General features: G+C 53.0%; 1 protein-coding gene across 2 annotated transcripts in view; it reads right to left on the bottom strand.

Moving 5' to 3' along the window:
- Nucleotides 1-7,302: 7,302 nt before the first annotated feature.
- Fbxo21 (F-box protein 21) overlaps nucleotides 7,303-23,103 on the bottom strand; it is a 33,429-nt gene continuing 17,628 nt past the window's right edge. The window contains exons 8-12 of one of the 2 annotated variants that reach the window (NM_145564.4): nucleotides 22,840-23,019; nucleotides 21,999-22,131; nucleotides 16,973-17,184; nucleotides 15,329-15,486; nucleotides 7,303-9,491 (exon numbers count right to left, since the gene is read on the bottom strand). In NM_145564.4, coding sequence (NP_663539.1) covers nucleotides 9,304-9,491; nucleotides 15,329-15,486; nucleotides 16,973-17,184; nucleotides 21,999-22,131; nucleotides 22,840-23,019 — 871 coding nt within the window. In that variant the 3' untranslated portion in view covers nucleotides 7,303-9,303. The remainder of the gene's footprint in view (nucleotides 9,492-15,328; nucleotides 15,487-16,972; nucleotides 17,185-21,998; nucleotides 22,132-22,839; nucleotides 23,020-23,103) is intronic. The other variant, NM_001346588.1, reaches the window with a different exon arrangement.

The raw sequence follows: 23,103 nt of genomic DNA, 5'->3' as shown, positions 1-23,103 counted from the left end.
CTTGCTGACCCCTCACAGATAACCAGGCCAGGGCAGCGCTGAGGCTTCCTGGAGTAGCCCCAGGGATTTGCTTCTGTCGTCCCCACATCTGTCCCCAGGACAGGTGCCACGGTCCTAGGCTGCCGGCTCAAGCAGAGCAGAGACACACGAGGAGCAGACAGCACTGGATACTGGGGAGAAAACATGAGGCCCTGTCTGAGGAGGTGCCCTGAGCTTAGGAGGAATAAGGCTAGATACTTCTCCTAGGGAAGAATTTAGTGGCAGTTCCCAATGTAGCTCAGGCTAGCCTCAAACTTGCTATGTATGCCAAAGATACCTCCAATTGCTGATTCTCCTGCCTCCACCTTCTGCATGCTGGGGTTACAGGTGTGTGCCCCACCCCGTCATTTAATTTTGTTTGTTTAAAAGTTTTATTACTTGGCCAGGCGTGGTGGCGCATGCCTTTAAGCCCAGAACTCAGGAGGCAGAGGCAGGCGGATTTCTGAGTTCGAGGCCAGCCTGGTCTACAAAGTGAGTTCCAGGACAGCCAGGGCTATACAGAGAAACCCTGTCTCGAAGAAGAAAAAAAAAAGTTGTATTACTGTGTGTACAGGTGGGTGTGCATGCCACAGTGTGTGTAAGGAGATCAGAGCATGCACAACTTCATGAAGTTGGTTCTCTACTTCCACCTTTCTGTGGATGGACTCCGGTCCCCAGGCTGGTGTAGCCTGTGTTATCACCCACTGAGATAGGTAGCCATTCTTAAGTGCATTTTAAGTTCAGGAGGCTGCATTCAGGCCTCGTTGTCAGACTTTCTACTTTGAAAGTTTCAAGAAGGGCTGGTGAGATGGCTCAGTGGGTAAGAGCACCCGACTGCTCTTCCGAAGGTCTGAAGTTCAAATACCAGCAACCACATGGTGGCTCACAACCATCCTTAAGGAGATCTGATGCCCTCTTCTGGAGTGTCTGAAGACAGCTACAGTGTACTTACATATAATAAATAAATAAATCTTTAAAAAAAAAAAAAAAAGAAAGTTTCAAGAAGTCCCTGCCCCGCCCCCCAGTTTGTAAACAGACCCCTGCTGTGTGCGAGCCCCTCCACCTTGCCATAACCACAGTGCTTAAGAAGCAAGCGTTAAGTTAGTGCAATGCTCGAGGGCATTTAGTTAGATGCTTAATGATGCCTGTGAAATACAAGCCAGCTTAGCACAACCCACTCACAGGCATTTCTATTTGTATTTCTGTGTGCAGAATATTACACACAGGGTCTCACTATGTAGTCAGGCTGGCCTTGAACTGGTGGACATCCTCCTGCTTAAGACTCCCCAGGACTTAGAGATTACATACATGTATCCCATGCCTGGTATAGAGTATCTTTAATTTCTGTGCTGGTGGTTGAAAGTGGACCTGACTTGTATTGTATATGGCTTTACCAGAAGACTATACCCTAGCCCAGAATATTATATTTAAATTATTATTATTATTATTAAATTTAATATCTTTATGTGGTTAGGCTGGCCCAAACTTGCAATCTTCCTGCTTCAGCCTCCTGAGTACTAGGTGACCAGTGCTCTGGGCAGCCACCAGTCTATGGCACCTGCCCAGCTGGGTTGAGCCATGTGCAGGTCTCCGCCCCAAGGCCCTGTGCCTTCTCCTGGGGTCATCCTCTGGGACCTGTGAGGGCCATGCTGCTGCCAACAACTAAGAGGACCTGGTCATGGGATGGAAGAGGGCTGCCATCTCTGTTTCTCCAAGTCACTCACTCCCAGTGAATAGAGGAGATGCTTACAGCCTTAAGACAGGATTGCTAAACTCACAGCTTCCGCAGCCCCTGCTGAGTCCCCATAAACCCCCCCCCCACACACATACACATACACACACACACACACACACACACACACACATACACACACTGCTGGCCTCAGGGACATGCACTGCGCCCAGCCTTTGGAGATGGATACAGCAGTGTTCTGCTTTTAAGGGACAGCAATGGCATCCCCAGATAAATGTGTGCTTCTGGCAGCTTCAAGGCCTTAGAGAAGGACAGGTACTCATCTCTCTGCCTTCCATCTGTGCTGTGCGGGACACAGGAGACAACAGCCACGTGAAGCCGCCAACCCAGGCTTCTCCGGAGTGGGAGTCACCGGGAGAGGATGTGGAAACTTACCTCGCCCCCACCTTCTCATCCCCACAGAGGAACTCGGGGTCCCCAGAGGGAACAGCAGAGCCCTGGCCATGCGACCAGCTGGCAGGGTGCCTGGCTCATCTTGCACACACTGGCTCCCTCCTGGCTGGGTTCCCGGCAGCTTGAAGGCCTCCTCCAGGAAGGTCACCAGGCACTGGGGCTTAATGAGCTCCACAGGGGACCGGATGTTGTCAGTTGGCCTTGTTTGCCCGGGATGCCTGGATGATGCTGATGAGGAGTCTCTCACTGTGAGAGGGAACTAACTGCAAGGCCTGCCGTGCCCTCGCCCTCAGACCCTGTGTTTGTCTCTAGTACCTGCTGGGCAGCGCTGCCCTGGGCTGTGCGGCTCACTCTGGGATTGCTGCCCCCGCCCCCACCTCACAGACCCGCCCTGCTCCTCTGGGAGCTGGGAAAACAAGCTTTCTGCTCAGCAGCATCATGCCCTCCTCAGCTCTGAGCAGCCCTAGGGGATGCAGGACAAATGACACTTACCCGGAGCCCTTTTACTGAGTGGGAGAACTCACGGGAGGAAAGTCTCCATAAACAATACCCTCGCTCATCAGTAACTAAGCTGGCACTCTGAGAGACCATGAGACCCAGGGATCTACATGTCAGCCTCTGAGCACCTTGGGTTGGCAGCGTCTGATCCTTGGAAAAGTAAAAATGTGTAGCACATACACACAGCTGATCCCTGGCCTGTCCCAAAGGGTGCAAGTCTACCTTTCCGTGTGTTTCACTAACCACCAAATTGTCCCTGCTACAGCTGTGTCACAGAGCCGCAGGCACCTTTGTGAGGAGGATGGCTTGATCTCAGCTATCCATCCCCAAGAAGATGGGGCGTTCAAACAGACAGACCAGGAGAGCTGTGAGCTGCAGCTGGTGCGGGCACCACACAGCGCTGGGCTGAGCCCTGAGCCCCATCTCTCAGGAGTTGTACCATCCCACGTTAAGTTCCTCAGCCTCTCCAAGCCTTCATTTCCTTACCTGTGACCTGGAAGAACTCCAAGTATATCCATCCGCGTTGAACGCCACCCCAACACAGGGTCCACATGCTTCCCCACAGGGCCCAGTGACAGGATGATAAAGTGACTTTACAGAACAGTCTACAAGTGTTCACCACCCGTGTTTCCTGGGTCAACATCTGTGTCAAGCAGCACCCTCATGAGGCTAGCTCATTTGTGCTCTGAGAATGAAGACTGTTAAGTTCTCTATTGGGGAAATTGCTGAGACCTGTCCTGCCCCTCACAGAGACACATCGCAGTGGGGCGCAGAGGTTCCAGCACCAGGAAGACTGAGGGAAGAGGTCAAGAATTCCAGGCCAGGGCTGGAAAGATGGCTCAGCGGTTAAGAGCACTGACTGGTCTTCCAGGGGTCCTGAGTTCAAATCCCAGCAACCACATGGTGGCTCACAACCATCCGTAATGAGATCTGATGCCCTCTTCTGGGGTGTCTGAAGACAGCAAGAGTGTACTCACATACATAAAATAAAATAAATCTTAAAAAAAAAAAAAAAAAGAATTCCAGACCAGCCTAAGACTAGTTGGAGGAAAAAAGAAACATTTACAAAAAAAAAAAAAAAAAAAAAATGGTCAGGAGAACCACGTTGATATTTGAGCCTTTGTGAGTGACTGTGCTACCTAGCACCTTGCCCAGATCATTCAATACTCAGTGGTGGCCAAGTCTCCGGGAGGGCCAGGAAAAGACAGGGTCTCAGCCTTCAGCCCGTGCTTGGAAAGTATTCAGATCTAGTCCTTTAAGGGTGATGTCATCCTGCTGAGAGTAATACATTTCCTTTGAATTTCACACCTGGATCAAAAAACCAAAAAACCAAAAAACCGTTCTGGAGCCTAACTTGACACAGCACTGGGCTGTGGAGGACTGAATGCTCGCCGACGGCTGCATCTTCTGGGTGGTGTCCAGGACCTGCATGCACTCCAGCTGGGGGCAGAGGATGCTGCGGAAAGGAGAAAGGCTAAGCCTCTTGGTGAGCTCACAGCACCATGGCGCCTTGTCTATCTGCAGCATGAGGTCATATTCAATAGCATTTCAGGTCTGCAGGGGTGCGGGGGTCCTGACTCTGCAAATGCAGGCCGGCCTGTCGGGTGTCAGGCAGAAGAAGGGTCACCAGTTTCGAATGCCTCAGGGAACAGTGCATGGCAGAGAGCTCAAAAAGGACCAGAAGTACACATGGGGTGGGGACCTAGTGGTGAGGGTGACTGAGGGATCGGGTCTTGGTTATACCGTTTTCAGTGTTTGGTTTGTGGACTTTGGACTTCACTCCAGCCTTATTTATTTATTTATTTATTTATTTATTTATGGCTTTTCAAGATAGGGTTTCTCTGTGTAGCCCTGGCTGTCCTGGAACTCACTCTGTAGACCAGGCTAACCTCGAACTCAGAAATCCGCCTGCCTCTGCCTCCCAAGTGCTGGGATTAAAGGCATGCGCTACAACCACCACCACCACCACCCCCTGCCACATTTTTTTTTTTGAGAAACATTTTAAAGTATCTTTATCTATCTATTTATGTATGTGTGAATGGATTTGTGTACATGTGTGTGAGTGTGTATGTGTGCGTATGAGGAAGAGAGAGACAGAGGGAGAGTATTTGTGTGCGTGCATGGTGTGTGTTGTGTGTGTGTGCCTGTGTAACTCAGAACAACCTGTGAGTGAGCATCTCTTCTTCCAGCATTGGTAGCAAATCCCTTAAGGCTAAGCACTCAATGGCCCTTAAAGTTTTCAATATTGACTCAGTGAGACAGACATCAACTGTCCCCTTGGCACTTGCAGGCAGAGGTCATATTCCCAGTGGGACAGGAGCACCCTTTGCAGGCAAAATGTTCTCAAGACCATCTCAGCAGGGACTACTTCTGACAGAGATCATGGCTGCGCCAGGGCATGGGAGTTTCCCAGGGACTCGTGGCATGCTAAGGCAGGAATAAGTATCCATCAACAGACAAGTGGAAGGAAGGTGTTGTCTGTCATAAATGTGATCCTTCCCTGGCTGTGATCACACTATGCTGAGTGAGAGAGAGACCAGATACAGGAGGCCTCAGGGCCAACATCCCACAGACAAAAGTGTCCATGGGAGACAGATCCACAGGAATGGAGAACAGCAGTCAAGGCTGAGGAGGGGGAGGAACGCCACCCTGAGGAAGGTGGTCGGAAGGAATGGTGGCTTAGTGTCATGTATTAGAGCTGTGTTATCTTGCACTCTGTGCTGAGCCAGGGACCAACCAGCTTGGTGTTCGTCATCAGAGGAGCAGATGAAGGAACCGTGCATGGCATATGGACACAATAGCACACTATTCAAGCCCTGAAGCGGACAAGGAAATCTCCGAGCTGCAGTTGCTTGGGAAACAGTTCAAATGATCATTTTACCCTGGCTGCTCCCAGCTGAGAGGGAAACCATTACATCACAGAGACAGGGCAGCACAAGGCCAACGGAGGAGGCCAGAACATTCTGGAAGAGAACTCCGGGTACCATTTTTATGTGGGTTATCTGATGAACAATTAAGAGATCTCAGAGTGTCACTTACAAGAGTGACAGCATGTAGTGGTGGCATGGCCCCCATTCTGATAGCAGGTTGCTGTAACACTCACAAGGGACGGAGTACTGGTGTGCCCCCACCAAAGCCACCATCTTTAATGCTAGCTGCCCTGCTGTGGGACACGTAGGGGTGACCCATGGCAGCTACCATGCAGTGCCCTCACATGCTGCAGGCAGCTGGGCCTGATCCAGTTATGGGAACCTCTAAACGTGTTGCTCCGCCCTTACTCTCTTCAGACTGGGTGGGAAGAAGCCCTCAGGGGACCCTTGGCAGTCACCTCCCTGAGCCTGGGTCTCCGGATACCGGGCCATCCCCATCCCCAGCAATTCCAGAGCACTAATACAAGTTTTATGGTGATTGGGCTCAGAGGTTTTGGGGTCTATTTACTACAGAATTCTATAAGTGTTAGTCTATATACCTGTCACTACAAGGCCGCCGCACACAGATGCTCTAACTGTACAGATTTTTCACCCATGGAAGGGAACGTTCTTGGACCTGCCAGGCTTCAGGATGCTCAGAACAGAAGGCGGAGAGGGGGCAGTGAGGCACATCTATGACACAGATGTGAAGGGCTGGCCTCAGTGGTTTAACTAGGCCACCTACACAAACAGCCTGGCCTAGGTTGACACAGCAAGATCTTATCCTCAGGAGCAGCAGCCTCCAGGCAGCCTTGAGTGGAGCCATTGTGCCTTTTAAACCAAAGGCAAGCAAGTGATGTCACCCAGCGCTGGCAAGGCATTTGGTGATCTGGCTCTGTGCTACCTTCCACGAAGTAGCTCACCCAAGACAAGCATCAGCATCCTCCAATAAAGAGCCTCCGTGCGTACTCTTTCCTTCTATGCAAACAAAGCCAGATAAACAGATAGCACGGGCTACATCCGGATGATATCCACAGATGCTTTTAAACAAAGTCTCTCTCGGTCATCCAATCCCCACCCCTACCCCCACTTCTTGTCAGGACTAAAGCAAGCAAACAGCTGTCTTTATAGACAGGGACCTGTCCCTGGCCTGGCTCCATTTAATACATTAAGGAAGGTGGAAACACTTCCAAATGAGAGCAGAAGCAGCTGGTGCAACGATGAATCCACAATGGTGCTCCGAGATAAAAAACAAGGCCCTTGCTAACTAGGGAGCCAGGGATGGGCTAGCTCTTACTTGAGTGTGCTGGGTAAGCTCTAGGCTTGACTGAGGAAGACCCGTCCCCCTGTCTGGCCTCTCCAGAGGGCCAGCAAGCTGCAGGTGTGGAGAGGGCTCATTCTGAGTAGCCTAGCGGTGTTCACAGCAGGACACCCTGAGCAGAGTGCAGCTAGCATTCGGTCACCAGGGACAACAGAGGCCACTGTCCTGCTTGTCCCTTCTTGGATGTGCTGTTCTCCTTTGGGAGACAAAAAGGCATCCTCAACCGACAGCCCGGACACTTCCAGCCGTTCCCAGGGCCCAGAAAGTCTGCACTCAGCAAGACAATTGTCAAATGTTAAAGGAAAGCTAAGGTCGGCTATTTCTTTTTTTTCCTTCCACCTTGTTCAGGAGAGAAACCCTGCTTCCTCCTCTCTTGCTACTGAATGAAAGCGGGCAGGTCACTGGCATGGTTTCTCTCGGCAAGTTCGTTTATTAATTGTTGTACAAAAGAAAAAGAAAAAGAAAAGAAAAGAAAAAAAAAAGACCCTTGGCATTCATTAGAAGAGAAGTTGCTATAACCAAATATTTAGTATTTTAACATTGTGAAAGTTCTACTTTTTATAACAGGGTTTTTGAAAATGGAGAAAACTTTTGGAAAAATTTTTAAAAAGAAACTTATGATTTATTAGAGTACAGGATCCAAAACACATTTTTAGAAAAATATAAAGTGCCCAAATACCAACTTACACGAGTGATATAGGCTCCCTCAGCCAAACGAAGCCTTCGTGAAGAAACACATTTAAAAACAGTCTAAGTACATTATTTACAGTCAGGTCAGGGAGGGAAGCCATCTTTCTCAGCTTTGACGTTTCTCTACAGGAAAAAGGAAATCGAAGCAGAAACCCAGCAATGGAGACTCCCACCATGCTCCGAGGCTGCTTAGTACTGGGGTGCAAGGGTGTGAGTCCTCGTGGGGCGGGCGGTTCTCACCTTTGAATGAGCAGGTGTAAAATCCCCCAACCGCGGGCAGAAGCTCTGAGGAGTTAAGTTTCCAAATGTAAGTCTGGACCCGCCTCTGACTGGTTCTGCCTGGTGAGGCACAGGCTGGGCAGGAACCTTTTCAGCTGCAAGAGCTTCAAGCTTCCTGCCCTTCTAGTAACTGCCTCATCCCATCATCCTGGGGCTGGTGAAGGGCAATGGAAGAGGGAGCGCTCATTTGGAGCGAGCGGTGTGGTGTGAGGATACACATGCGGCAGGCAGGCGGGTGGGCAAGGCTGGCAGGCGGCCCCCTAAAGCTCCGCTCACTACAGCAACACAGGACAGATGTGCCATTGGCCCAGTGGGTAGTTTTACTTATGGGACTGCTTGTCTGAGGACCAGGTAGCACCCACTAGGATCTGGTAAAGGCTTGCTCCTCACTCACAGACAGCATCAGGCAGAAGCCAAGGGTGACCTGAGGCCAGACCTCATCCAAGAGTCAGCGTCCTGGAGCCTTCAGACAGGCAGCTTGAAGCCCAGAGCATGTGCTCCGCTTCCCGTAAGCCCAACACTCTCAAAATGGAGGGTCTGGATGTGTGACTCAGGAGTGACAGGGAACATGACACCTGTCTCCCCTGGTTAGGCTTCATCAGTTCATTTTCCTGATCAGAAGAACAGACCCGTTCTCTTGGTTTGGGGACCAGGAGGTACAAGTTTTAAGAGCCATTTTCCTTTGATCTGCAGGCTTTGCTACTGAAGCGGGCCCATGACCGACTTAAGATCTGCTCAGGATACTGGAGTAGATCTTAAAGTTAACCAAGGAGTAGTCATCTTAAAGGAGCAGCTCACTCGGAAAGGCCATTGCTGTGCATTTGCTCAGAGAACCAACGTAACAAGACAGGAGCTCACAACAGGCAGAAATGTGCACAGACCCAGTGAGAGAAGGGAGACACTGTTCTCCCAAATTAAATTAAAAATAACAACAACAAAAAAAGGGAATACTTGAAATCTGTGTTTCTGTATTAGCAAAACCTGAACCGTGATCATTCTGACTCCCACCTCCATGCCCTTCTCCAAGTACAATCTAACGGAAGGCAGAGGGCGGCAGGCCTGACTCAGCGACCTTGTTCCAGAGATGAGGAAATATGGCCCCGACTGACTGTCCAGCGGGAGAGACTGACACAAGGTAGATGGAGACAGGGATGGGAAGGGGGTGAGAGGACAGAATGTCACACACTGTCACCACGGGACAAGCACACGAGCCATGCCACGGGACACGGTGCCTTTCAACTGATTCACTAGTGTAGCGGAGAGCAACGCTGTCTGTGGCTGGAGGAGCGCACACCATCTAAAGTGGGGAGGCAGCCAGGCTGCTGGTGAAGTGGCTGTCCTGTGCTGACTCCAGGGGCAGCACACGTCCTTCAGGAATCCTGGTCCCCTAGAAGGTAGCAGCAGCAGCAGCAGCAGCAGCACAGATGTGACACCCCCTGAGTTTACTCGGCTGTGTCCTCCTTTGCACTGTAAATATTCTGCACTGTCTCGTACACAAACTCCAGGTCCTCGGGGTACCGGATCTCCAGCTCTGCATTTGGGATGTAGTGTGTGCCTGTGAACTCCGAGAAGTAGCGCCCCACATCTGGGTGCGAGATTTCCTGAGGCTCCACGTTGTATTCCAGGTTTTCTGTTGGCAAAGAGGCGGCAGACACTGCTGTTAGCATTTCGCTTTCCACAATGGCTCTCTGCTGAAACCCTCCTGATGTCCCTTCCAGGGGTGCTTTTGAAACAGAGCAAAAGTTACCAGCAGGGATGGATGGTCTGGTATTACAGGTATTACTCAAGAGGAAAAGGCGGAGGTGGGAGGTAAGGGGAGGGAGCAACAGTGGCACAGGTCTCCTTCCTGTGGCTCTGCTCAGAAGACATCCCTCTCTATTCTCTGAGATTCTCAGTGGCACCTTTGGGGTACTCTTTGCACCTCTCATCTGGCTTAGCATCTCCCTTAGCTGGAGGCAGGGTACACGATCCTCCCCTGCACATCCCGCCGTTGCCCAGGTGTCAGAACCTCATGGTCCTGAGTCTCTAACCTGCCACCCTATCCAGAGAAGAGCCCCTGCCACACAGCAACCATTCTCCAACTGAGTCCCACCCTTGTGGCTGCACCTCCTAGGTGAGGTGGTGGCTGCAGCTGCACTCACACCCTGCCTGGTCCCTAGGAGAGCCTGCCTACGCCCTTCATATCTTGACTTTGACAAAAGGAGGAACAGATTCTAGGCACCACATGGAAAAGAGCAAAGCCTCCTCCTGGCCCAGCCTCAGAGGACAGGGGACCACAAGGCCCCACGGCTGCCAAAGTCCTAGCAAGAGAGGAGCTGACCACACAGAAGCCCCAGGACTTGTTCCTAGGCTGGGGCACAGGCACAACTCTGCTCTAGAATTATGTTAAGTGGGTCCAGAGCACACAAGCAGCACACAGCACACAACACACAGCACACAAGCAGCACACAGCACACAACATACAGCACACAACACACAGCACACAGCACACAAGCAGCACACAGCACACAACACACAACACACAGCACACAAGCAGCACACAGCACACAACACACAGCACACAGCCCAACCCAGACACTCCCAGAGGCCTAGAGCCAGGGCTGTCCCTGTGCTTGTCTCTGTGAGGTAGAGTGTGGCCAACCATCTGTTTGCCTTTAGCCACAAATCTGGAGGACCTGGGGAAACTGTTGGGGCAGCATCTTTAGACTGGGTTAGGGACACACGCTGTGAAGTCACACGGTCAGGAGAGCAGCAACACACCAAGACCCTAGTGTGGAGGCAGGAGGCTGATTGCAGAGCAGGAGGGAGGGCGCAGGGTCAGAGACAGTGTCCACCAGAGGAAATGCCAGGAGGCCTAGCACTTCTAGGCTGCAGGGCACTTTTGAACCTGGGGCTTACTCTGGTCAGGCCCCGTGGCAGCCTCAGTGCACTATCATCTTGGTCCCACCCCATGGGAGAGACTGCTGAGGGCTCTGGCTGGGTCAGACCCCGCAGTGTAATGCCAGGGGTGGCGGGGTGGGCAGCCATGTCAGCGTCTCCATGCTCACACTTCTAAAGGTTGTAACACTAGGGCACCCTTGGCAACTGTTTCACAGAACTACTGCAGGCCAGCCGCAGAGGACTCATGCCCCACAGTGCACCTCAAGTGAAGGCCCTTGCTCTCATGAAGCGTATCTGCCACTGCAGGCAGGACAGGTGACAGAAACCAATTCAATTTTAGAGGGAATTCGATTCTCCTTTGAGGCTGACCTGTTTAGTGCAGTGGGGGTCGACGGGAGGCTAACCCTAAAAGTCTGAAGGCATTTCTGTGGTTAGCTCCGGAGCTGCTCTGGACTGCAGTGGGGGGAGTTCAGGGGCACTGCTGAGCGTCCACAGGGTACAGGTCCCAGCACTGGGAGTTTGTTTCCTTGTCCACTGCTCATCTGCTCAGGAGACAGCCTGCTCACAGGAGCTCCTGTGCCGCACAGCCCCACCCATGGGGGCACCCTCTCTGGGTGCTAAGCAGTGGCCTGTGCAGGGAGTTCTAGCCTCTGAATGCCTGTGGGGAGAGGGGGAACAGCTTTGTGGGGACAACATGGCTGGGTAGCTATTGCAGGCTTCTGAACATGGCTTCTAGTAAGAGGCTACTCTGGAAAGCTGAGGCAAGACAGTGGGCAGAACCTGGGAGCTCTGGGCTGCCTGGGCCATCTCCAGCTGGGCTCAGTGCCCTGACCTGCTGGCCCTTGGCCAGTTGTGGTGCTGAGGAACTGAACCTGGGCTTGTGCTCGCTAGGTGAGTGCTCTACCCCCAGGCTGCCCAGCCTGATGTTATGTTTACTCTGAGACTAAGGTGCCCAGGCTGGCTTCACACTAATGCTCCTCCTGCCTCCCAAGTGTGGGGATCACAGCTGTTCACCCCTAAGCACAGAGCCTACAACAAGCATCTCCCAGGAGAGAAGACAGCAAGCAGGACAGAGGCCATGCATCTGGAGGTAACCTGTCACCTGATATGCTTCTAAGCAGCACAACGCTGCGGCTCTCGGGAGAAACGTGTTTCCTTAAACTCCATGGACAGGCGCGCAAGAGACACCACAGGAGCCCTCTATGGGCGCCTAGCCTGGCCCCGCCCTCTCTGGGGGACAGCGGCCAGCACATCCTGCACACCCTGGAGTCTAGTACTCAACTTGCCATCTATACCAAATGCACAGTACGCATTTATCTCCACTCCACTGTTTGAACAGAGGCCACAGACCTCTCTCGGTACTAAGTGTGGATGTCTCTAGTCAAAGGGTTGTGGGGTGGAGCCACCAGAAGAGTGAACGCTTGATATTTTATCCCTAAAAGACAATGCCAGGCCACTGAAATGACTCAGCGGGCAAAGGCACTTGTAGACACCCTAAGACCTCAGTTTGCCCCCCAGGACCCATACAGTGGGGGGAGCCGACTCCCACAAGCCCCCTTCTCATCTCTTCCTGCATGCCACAGTCTGTGCCCACCTCACCACACAGAATCTAAACAAGAGAAGGCCAAATGGCCCCGAACATAACCAACTGTCACTTTATACCCCTCACTCCCACTTCGGGGGTCCTCACCCTGGCACCACACGTGCCAGCAGGAGTGGACGGTGTGAGGCTGCAGTGGAAGAGCAGCCTAGGAAATGTCAGGAGCTATGGAAGGACCTGCCATCCAGCTACGGCTCCTGCGCTCAAAGCCTCACCAAGGGCCCTTAGGTAACAGATGAGACATCGCCTGCCTGCCTGGGGGGGACCATCCCCATTCCCCACCCCCCCAGAAAGGCACACCTCCATAGAGTGAAGGACAGGAGCCAACAGAGTGTGTGCAGTGCTCCCCCTGGTGGCAGCAGGGGGTCTGCCACGCATGCTTTGGAGGGCTAAGGACTAGAAAGTCATTTCGCTACTCAGGAAACTAGACTCACTGACAATTAGATCTGAACTAAAACACACAATACAAATGAACTAACGCAGAGACGCTCAAAGGGAAGCTGAAGGGAGCAGTTTCAAAATGTAGGGCGCTGGCTACTGAGAGCCCAGTGGGTAGGGCCCAAGTCGGGCTTCAGCATCTGTGTGGGCGGCTCACACCCCCAATCACTCCAGCTCCAAAGGACCAACACCTCTTGTCTCTGCAGGCATTGCACTAACCATTCCCCCACCCCCCCACAGGCACATAATTTAAAGCAAAATAAAGTCTTTTAAAACATGTTGCTGCTCAGACCATTGAGTTGGCTCGGTGGGTAAAAGCACGAGCTGTGTACACAGGACCCACACAAAGGGGGAGGAGAGCCAGCTCCTTAACGCTGGCTCAGCCTCCAGCACATGCTTGGGATGTGTGTACACCCCATGCTCATGGCATGTGTGTACGCGCGCACGCACACACACACACACACACACACAAAAACAGTAATTTTCTCTAAAAAAAATTTAAAATCTAGCAAGGTCTCCATCCTATGGCCATGGGCTGTGAGCACCCAACTGTCCTCAGAGACCATGACACACTGGAGTAAGAAGCAGGCTCCTGGCGGGGAGCGGGGGTGGGGAGCGGCCCAGGGAGAAGCCTCTCCTGTCACTGAGCAGATGCAGCAGGCACGCCTGCCTCAAGCACATTACTCCTGCGTCAGCCTGGACCAAGTGCTAGGGCAAACCGCAGTGTCGTAGGTCTCTGGGGAATGACACTCACAGGACACAGTATGACTCCCTGCTAATGACAGAAGCCGAGTTACCTAGGGTCAAACCCAACACCACCTGGTGTGGGCCATGATCCCCGCTCCTCTGGGTGGGGTGGCCTGTGGGGTAGTGATGGCCATGCAGTCAGGCCTCAGACTTCACTGCCAGGTCACAGAGAAAGCAGAGGTAAAGAGACAGTGAGCCAAGCTAGAAGGTCAGACAGCCTGGGCAACCAATGCCTAGATGCCTAAAACAAAAAAAAAATTCAAGTCCTGGTGCAGCAGAGATTGAAGAGAGAAGCTGTGCTATAATGCCAGGCTCTGCAGAGGGAGGGAGCCATAGCGGAACTACGTGGCTGAGCCTGTCACACTGTGCAGGGCTGCCCTGTGACCACTGGGCAATGAGGAAGCTGATGGAACATGGGCTGTTAGCCATGTGGTTTAGTGCTGCTGCAGCTCTAGTTAGCTGCGAAGCAGGATTCTATAACGCTCCTACGATCGCTGGCAAAAAGTCCACATCCCTGTTCAGTGACAAACACATCCAGATGAGGAGCCCGCTGGCAGCAAACAGCACCGTGCGGAGTGTGTCGGCAGGCGCAGGCAGGGTGGAATGTGAGCAGACACTTAGGATCATGGGGTAGAGAACCCAGGCTGGAAGCCCAGCACATAAATCAACAGTTCACAGGTCGCAGGGACAGGTTAGCCCAGGAAGGTGAGTGATGCCTGAGTGTGGCTACAGGAAGAGTCCCTTGCCACCCCTGCACCCCACAGCCAGCAATAGCAGCCCTTGGGAGAGGCCACACTCTGGGCTGACAGGAAGGCCACTGGAAACCAACACAATTACAGGCACTTGCCACTGTGTGGCACTGGGTCAGTGGGCCACACACTTCCTTTTTCCGTAGACTGCTGGCTTGAGCTATTCAGAACATCTAAAGTTCAGTCCTCGGTTTATCAAGTGCATCAGGCAAATGATCTAAGACTAAATGAACTGTTTCTAGAAACTTCCATGCTCTATGTAAAGATGTCACACCTACTGTGTATACGTGGACAACTGATGTGCCTGGTGCTGCCATGCCCATAAGCTTTCTGAGGACAGAAAGTCTCCCTCACCAGTCACCCAACAGAGCCTGGAGAGTTTGAACTGGACTCAGCTTCAAAAGCTGTGGGAGCCTGCAGAACATCCAGGGAGCATGGCGGCACCGTCGCCTTACCCAGAGACCCATCGTGCTGTGACTGCAGGGTCCTCCTAGCCTCCACACGACATGGTCACATATGTGGGAACTATTCCTGCCTTCTGAAACCTTGCCACTTGAGCCCTCGGTATTTTCAGCTTTAGTGTGGGTAGAGCAAGCCTGACGGTTCAGGCCAGAGCCCATCGCCAAGCTCCTGCTTCACATCCTTCTGGGCAGGGCAAAGTGGAAGTGGCCTCCATAAGCTCCAGCCAGCTCTGCATGAGAGAGGCTGAGCCTGCATCCCAGGCTGACTTGGTACCCATGAGTACATCTGTCCATCGTTCACGTCCCCTCTAATTAATACAATCTTGTGCATCTTCCTGGTCAGAAAGCACACCAGGCTCACAAGGTAGTCTCCGCTCTGGCTCTTCAGCTCCACCTATCCCCGGCTTAGGACTTCCTGGGGTCGCCAACACACAGGGATGGTGAAAGGGACTGCACTTCCCACCTGTGGCCACACGAGGGCGGCTTTGGGCCAGTATTAGAAGCCAGGCGGGGAGATATGGCAGTTAGGAGTCTGGCTGGTGTGGACCACATGGTCAGGCAGAGGCCAGTGCAGGTCCAGCGAGTGCCTTACCTTGGGCTGCATATCTGCAGGAGCCATCCTCCACCAGGACGTTGTAGAAGGGCTGATGGTGGCCATGAGGCAGGCTGTGCACATTCATGTTTCGGATCCACTCATGCCCCATCATGCACGTAGGGTCCCAGCCGTAGATCACACAGTTGTAGCCGTACCTGTGGAGCAGGGGAAGATGGCCAGTGAGTTCCTAGGGAGCCCGGCTAGGGCTCTCACACCTTCTGTCCATTCCCTGCTTTTACCCTGTGTCGAGTCCCTCGGACACCCTGTCCCTCTTACAAACCCTCACTGTCAACAAAGCACATCACTGGAAAAGAATAACCTGTTGTTATTGCTGTTTGATTTTTGTAGACGGTTCTCACTGTGCAGCTCTGGTTGTCCTGGAACTATGTAGATCAGGCTGGCTTCAAACTCATGGAGCTCAGCCTGCCTGACCCTTGAATACTGGGATTAAAGATGTACACTGCCATACCTAGCTTAAGAAACTTTTGAACAGCCATGCAGCAGTGGTGCACGCCTTTAATCCCAGCACTCGGGAGGCAAAGGCAGGTGGATTTCTGAGTTCGAGGCCAGCCTGGTCTACAAAGTGAGTTCCAGGACAGCCAGGGCTATACAGAGAAACCCTGTCTCGAACCCCTCCCCTGGCAAAAAGAAACTTTTGAGCATAGTGAGAGACACACAGAAAAGTGTCGGTCGGTGTCAAAGGCGACAGGATGGGGGCTAGGCTGCAGATATCATGGATAGTCACTGCAGACTAAAACAGACTTCCAGAGGCACAGCAGCTAACTATCACATGACTTGAGATCCAAGAAGGACAGAAGCAGATGACAGTAAGGCCAAGTGAACAGAGGACCATAAACAAACTACCATGCAAAAAACCTCCATGACCCACCCAGCTTTGGAGGAAGTCAGGCAACTGCTTTCTGCATGTGGTCAGATGTAGGTACGTGAGTGAGTAGTGGCGCCCTCCCTCTCCTTCACAAAGTCCCAGAGTGGCTAGGCTGAATGTATGCAGCATTAGCGCCTTTAGTCCAGACCCGAGGAGGAAGAGGAAGAGGAGGAAGAGGAGGGTGTGGTGCTCCAGGGTACCAGGAGCTTCAGCTGCCTCGTGTCCCCTCCTATCCACTTATGTACCTTTGCAACTTTCCGTTCACTAAATGAACAGAAACCATAGCCCCTACCAGGGAAATCACTGACCGCTCATCCTCACAGGCAATGGAGGGGTGGGGAAGGAAGGAAGCCTGTGTGGCACGAGACAGAGCTGTCTTTGCCAGTGAGGGAGTCCTGCAGACCAAGTGTCACCTGCTGCACTTGCATTGCAGGGCATGCTGTGGGGATAGTCACTCACAGCTCATAGGCTACTTGTGGGACTTGAACCCACACTACCACTCTCGAGTTAAACTGCAATGATACACAGATGTGTACCCAACTGCAACCCTGATCGATCGGGGCTGGCAGGGGAAGAAGGGAGAAGCAGGAGAGGGCCTGGGGCTGCAGCCCAGCAACCTATACAAAGTCTTAGTGCAGTCAAGAGTCCATGTGAGACATGATTCTTCAGCCAGAAGCAGGGTGCTCTGTGAAATGACCTGAGTTCCTGGGGGGAGGGGGGGTGGCCACAGAGGCCGTGGGCAGGCACTCACTCACCTCTTATGCTTCATCACAAGCCCGATGGAGTAGCAGACATCCCTGTGCTTCTCCTCGGAGCGCAGCTTCACCTCCACGCCCACCTCCTCCTTCTTACGCTCAATGTGCTCTAAGGTATGCTGCACGAGATAGCCCACCGCCCCGTGCTGCCCGGGGTCCAGGGTCTGGATGTGCTGGAGGATGTCAAGCACCTTCAAGACAAGACAGAAAGACTAGGAGATAATATTTTCGCCAGGCCTTTTCTTTTCCGAAGCGTGGGATCGACACCTACCCACGTAGCCTGACAAAGACTGGCATGCCACTTGTGGACCAGGATTCTTGTGGGCCAAACATTCTTGGTTAGCACAAGAGCTGAGGAAGGCCCACTTCTTTTTTCTTTTTTTTTTTTTTTTTTTTAAAGTACAGAAACCATTCCATCCTGTCATTCTTGCTTTAAGAGGAGAAAATTCCGAGACCCCTTAGCCAAGGCAAAAGACGCTTGGCAGAACTATCCTGGGGCTGGATGGGTCTCTCCTAAGCTGATGTCATTGGAGGGAAGGGCCAGGCTCAGCAAGCTTCCAGAAGGCAGCCACCTGTGCAGAGCTGAGGCTGGCAACAGGGCTGACCCCGACACTGTCTGTCTGCTGCGCTCAGCAGCCCCACTCGAGAGTCAGGCAACGTGCGAAGTGTGTGCATACACACTGACACTGGAACCCATGCACTGCGGTGCTGGAGCACACACTGGTCTCTGACAAGCCTGTCCTTCCAGTCTACTGAGCCCAAGCTGCTTAATGAGACATCTCAGCGCTAGGCGCAGCCCCACCCACCTTCCGGCTGCTTCCCTCTCCAGCCGCTTCCTGCCACACTGACAGCCATATCCACAAAGCCTTAGCAACTTTTCTGAAGCCAACCTCGCTTTCCAAGCAATACCAAGGGCTCCTGGTATTTCCTGGGGACCAACTGGAGGTTTCTGTAGGGCACCACATGGCACAGCCGCCACTGATTTGGCTCAGTAAGTTGAAATGCTGGCCTGAGGTCAGAGGGTTAACAAAGATGTGGCCCTGGGTATGACCTCAGTCCAAGGTTCCAACCACCATTGTGGCAGGAGAATCCGATAGAAGCATCTTAATTACTGTGATGCAACTTAACATAAGCAACAGGCGGAGTGCCAGGACTTCAAACATTCCAAAGCCAGCCCCCAACCTCATACCACCTCCAGGAGGGGGCTCTAAGGTGGGGATGCTCCCCGCATTTGTCCTTTGTAGCTGAGAGCATCCCATCTGACAATGGGCCTCTGTGGATTCTGCCAGAACAATGGCCGTCCTTGTGTGTGCGCCTGCCAGTGAGGCAGCTCTGCTACTGTGCACACAAGCCCCTTATTGCCCAGAGGCCACCCAACAGACCTGCGACACAGCCAGACATGGACTTCTCAGGGCACAGAGGTGGCCCACATTTAGACGCTAAGACAGAAGATACTGGTTCCTTGCAGATGTGTGAAGTTGAGGGGAGGGGACATGGAGAAGGAAATGTGACTTGGACCTGGTGTGGTCACAAAGATAGTGCTGACAGTGGGCATGGTGACCAAAAGCAATGCTGCCGGCCCCAGCTGGATGTAATGACGTGTATCTTTAATCCCAACACTGGGAAGTAGATCGCGAGTCAGTGTGGGCTATACACTATAACCCTGCCTCAGAGACAAAAATAACAAACCATGTCCCATCCAAATAAAAACCAAAAGTCCCCACACTCAGGGAGAGAGCTGGAGGGATGTCCTCTTGCCCAGGGATGTTCCTGTACACTGCTACTCCTCGGGTCACAGCAGCACAGCACATCTGTGGCCAGGCCCTACAGATGGCAGCTCCAAGCTCACCAGTCCCTAACCTGTGTGCATGAGTCCTGCCTGACCACGAAGCCTCACTCTGCACTCTTGGCTCCCCTGGCTTACTTGTCTGTTGGATTTCCTGCTGGGGCTGCAGTTGGGCATGGCAGGAGCCCTTGACGAAGGTCAAAGGTCGCAGAATGCTGCTTGCCATGGGTGGTCCCAGGCCAGCTCTACACACCCTGCCTTGGCACTCTCTCCTAGCCCAAGCAGCCTATGCCCTAAACACCCACTTCTAGAGCAGCATGTTGGTTGGTCCCATGTTGGGACCTCTGTAAGTGCTGGAAGTCTCCTCCTCTTACGCCCAAGGGAAGCACAGTCACCTAACCACTCCCCATAGGAATTTCTCTGGGCAGCTGCCACAGGCCAGGACCAGTGCTGTAGACAGAGTGACTAGTGAGGAGCGGTGCATCCCGGGTCCTAGAACGTGGTCCAGGGTGGAGAGGGAGGTTGTAGCAGCAATGGAGCGGGTCAGCAGAGGGGAATGCCGCACGAACATGGTAGACACACCAGTGCAGCAGAGCACCAGGGCAGAGAAGCAGGACACAGAAGGTCAGGCAGGTGGGCAGGAGCACAGAGACCTGGGAGAAAAGCACCCAAAGGCAGCAAGGAGCCACTCAGGGACCAGTCTTTTCTGCTGAAATCCTGACTCCTGTGGACATGACAGGAAGGCCAGTGGGCCAGGCCCTCCCCTGCCCTGCTCAGGTGTGACTGAAGGAGGCACTGAAGGAAGCTCCTGGGACTGTACACTGGGTAGAGAAAGTCTAAAGAGCACCCACGTGTAAAGCCAGGCAGGGAGACCCAAGGCAAGAGGTCGGAAGGAGCCTGGGAAGTGGCAGGAGGCAGCCAGGAGGCAGGTGGAGTAGCAGTGAAGCAGGGCAAAGGGCAAGGCCACCTAGGCAAGGCCACCTAGGAAAGGTCACCTGCCAGCCTTACAATAGCAACAGAAGGGCTGCTGGCCAGAACAGGGCCTGGGGGAGGGCTGGGAGTAAGAGCGCATGCTTTGGGGAGTGTCCGGAGCAAAGGCAGGAGGTGGGCAGTCAGTACACAGTGGACACCGTGTGAGCCAGCAGGCAGGGATGAGATAGGACGGCAGCCGCAGGCAAGCACAATGGGGCCGATAAGTCTTTCATTCCAGAGAGGGGAGGGGGTGCTTCCCACACTGCAGAGAAAGCCTAAGGGTCACAGTCCATCCGCTCCGGCAGCACTAAGTACAGCTCTTTCTCCTTAGTCATAGTGACCCTCAGGGTGATACCTGGGTAGGCTCAGAGCAGAGGTAACGTCTTGCCTTTCAGCACATGGAAACTGGCACTGAGAGGACACAGGGAGGCTTTCAGCAAACATGGCCACCACAGCCAGTCACAGTGACCAAGAGGACTGGCTTTCCACGTCTCCCCAACTTCAAGGAACAGAATGCAGAAAGTGAGGCACCTGTAGGCTTCCTGCTCAGAAACAGATGCTTTTTAACCAGCCAGGCGCATGCGCCCAGTACAGGCTGTCATCCCATGCACACCCTCCCCGAGGGGGTCTCCTGCAGGCCGTCTGGGTGCCACTCCTGCCCCTCTGCTCTCGGGGATGGCCCACCCTTTGACCTCCCCCAGAAGCCACATGGAGTGATGATGTGCACCCCTAAGCAGCTCTCTCATGATCTTGGGGTGTTGAGTCCCTAGGTGGGCACTGAGAACTTAAGGGGGGGTCCTAGCTCAGAACAGAAGACCTGTATCTACCCTGCAGGCAGCACACACCAGAAGAAAACTTGTACTGGTTTGAGTGACACTGGGAAGGTGACAGGATGCTGCGAGGGGACACCCAGGAGACCCTGCAGCAGGATGGTGGACTTCAGTTGTTGATCCTGACTGGGACAGCCCAGCAAAAGAACCTTTGCTCTCTCCTTCCCGAATGATCCTGAAATCCCTCAACAAACACAACTGCCTGAACAAATTCAAAAGACTAACTGACCCCTGGGCTGCTGAACGGGTAGCAGTGCCCAGGGTGCACACTTCTAGCATGTGTCTGTTTGGCCAAGGATACAGGACTGCCACGTTGTGTGGCACTATACATCCTTAAGGCCACGAACTTACGATATAGAGTCACTTAGCAGAGCATTTACTTTCTCTTTAAAAATACAGTTTATAAGATTTGATTTTTAAATATGTGGATGTGGGGGGGGGTGCATGGGATCCCCTGGAGTTAGAGTTACAGGAAGCTGAGAGCTATCATGTGCATGCTGGGAACTGAACCCCAAGCCTTCTGTAAGTGAGAAACAGTCAGGCCATCTCTGCAGCCCCCAGAGCATTTACTTTCTTTTTCTTTCTTTTCTTTTTTTTTTTTTTTTTTTGGTTTTTCGAGACAGGGTTTCTCTGTATAGCCCTGGCTGTCCTGGAACTCACTCTGTAGATCAGGCTGGCCTCGAACTCAGAAATCCGCCTGTCTCTGCCTCCCAAGTGCTGGGATTAAAGACGTGCACCACCACTGCCCAGAGAGCATTTACTTTCGATAGAAAGACTGCACATTTCAAAACTCTGGGAAATGTCCCAGCCAAGGCTCGGGATCAAATGCCCTCTGCAGGCTGTTCTAAGCAAACAAAATGACCAACAGCCTCTTTCAAGACCAAGGACAGGAGGGGAGTGGGTCACAACTCCTGTACACTCACACGAAACTGCACTCAGTGTGCCCAAAAGCCAGTTCTACATTCTACAGGTGGTGTCCCCCTAGCACTTATTGCCAGTCATGGGTGTTATGGCATTAGCAAACCCAGAATCCTCAACTGGGACAGAAAGAAGCCTCAGCTGGCCTTAGCCGGATCTTCCCACCCATGTCCAACAGCTGCAGCAAAGGCAGGCAGCATTGAGCACCTGTCTTGCCTCTCCTTGCCAAGTCAGGTGACGCTCGGAAGGCACAGTGGGGGTGGCACGGGTGAGCAGCAGCAAAGGCCTGTGTCTTGCACCCAGAGATGAGGCACAGAACCAACAGGCATTTCTGGTGGCAGACAGAGTCAGTGCTTCTTAGAAGACAGAAAGCTATTTAATTAGTGGGTCAGGGCTGGGAGACTGAGCAAATCTGAACTTACTCCCTTGCTAACAGGAGGACGACCTTGTAAACAGCCTTGGTCTGAGCTACGGCTTTCCTCTCTAAGGCAAAGGCCCAGCATCAAAGTAAGATAATTACCTTCTCTGGCCAGATGCCCAGGTGGAAGTAGAGTCTGGCTTGGAGGAGCAGGAGCTGCACCTGGTCCGGGTACATCGCCAGGTACAGGTCCAAGGAGTCTCTGAGGAGCTGGTAGGACTGGTCAATGCCTTCCCTGGGGACAACACAGAACCTCGCCTTAGGCTGTGGCTTTCTCAGTGGAAGTCTACAAGCAACTGATGCAGACCCCAAGGTTTCCGATTCCCAGACCCTCCTGTGCAACCCTGCAACACTCTCAGGGTGAGACTGATGGATGCGAGTCCAAACTCACAGAGATTGCACCAGCAAGAGCAAACCTGGGTAGATGTGTCAATTGGGGCTCAGCACCTGTAACAGGTGTCTGTTCTGGTGTTGGGAGCGGACAAGCTGCATGACACACAGACAGAAGGTCATTGTCATATCTGTCCCCCACCCCCACCCCCGCAGTCTGCTCAATTCTGCCAAGTGACAACAGTTCTAAATAGTCTGTTCAAAACGAGTCCTGTTGTTAGGCCTCAGGAAGCTGACTGTTACACATTTCCTACAGTGATTTCCAGGGCATACTTCCTCCAAGCATGGAGCAAAGTTAACCTCAGCCTCTGTTCTCTTACAGGACGGTGTGTGGTCAGAGGTCAGAGCACCTGGACAGGAGTGACATCTCTGTCACTCTAAGACTGCAGGGTTTGAGCAGAGTTGAGTCTACTGCTCGGCACGCACGAATACACAGCCGGTGTCACAGAAGCAGTCACCACAGGCTAGCTCATTCACCAAGCTTCCTGAGGAGTGCAGACCCCTAGAAGGCCCACGCTGGGTGGGAGGCAGCAGTGGGAGCCAGGGTCCTCACCTCTTGCCCAGGCTCAGCAAGTTGCCCACCATCCGCTGTAGCACCTTCTTCACATTCACCACGCCGTAGAGTGCTGCCGTCACGTGCTGGCCAATCAGGTACTCACACTCTTTCACTGTCAGCTGCTTGCCCTTCCCAAAAGCATCTATGTAGATGTAGTCAAAGATGTCCAGGGTTGCCCTGCCCAAGAAGAGTCATAAGTCAGGATTAAAACCCCTGGAGGAGGCGCTCCAGGTGGAGGCGGAGGCCAGAGCACCGCTGGAC

The sequence above is a fragment of the Mus musculus genome, chromosome 5 (genome assembly GCF_000001635.26).
Source record: "Mus musculus strain C57BL/6J chromosome 5, GRCm38.p6 C57BL/6J".
Classification (NCBI taxonomy): domain Eukaryota; kingdom Metazoa; phylum Chordata; class Mammalia; order Rodentia; family Muridae; genus Mus; species Mus musculus.
This window is presented reverse-complemented; position numbering and strand designations above follow the sequence as displayed.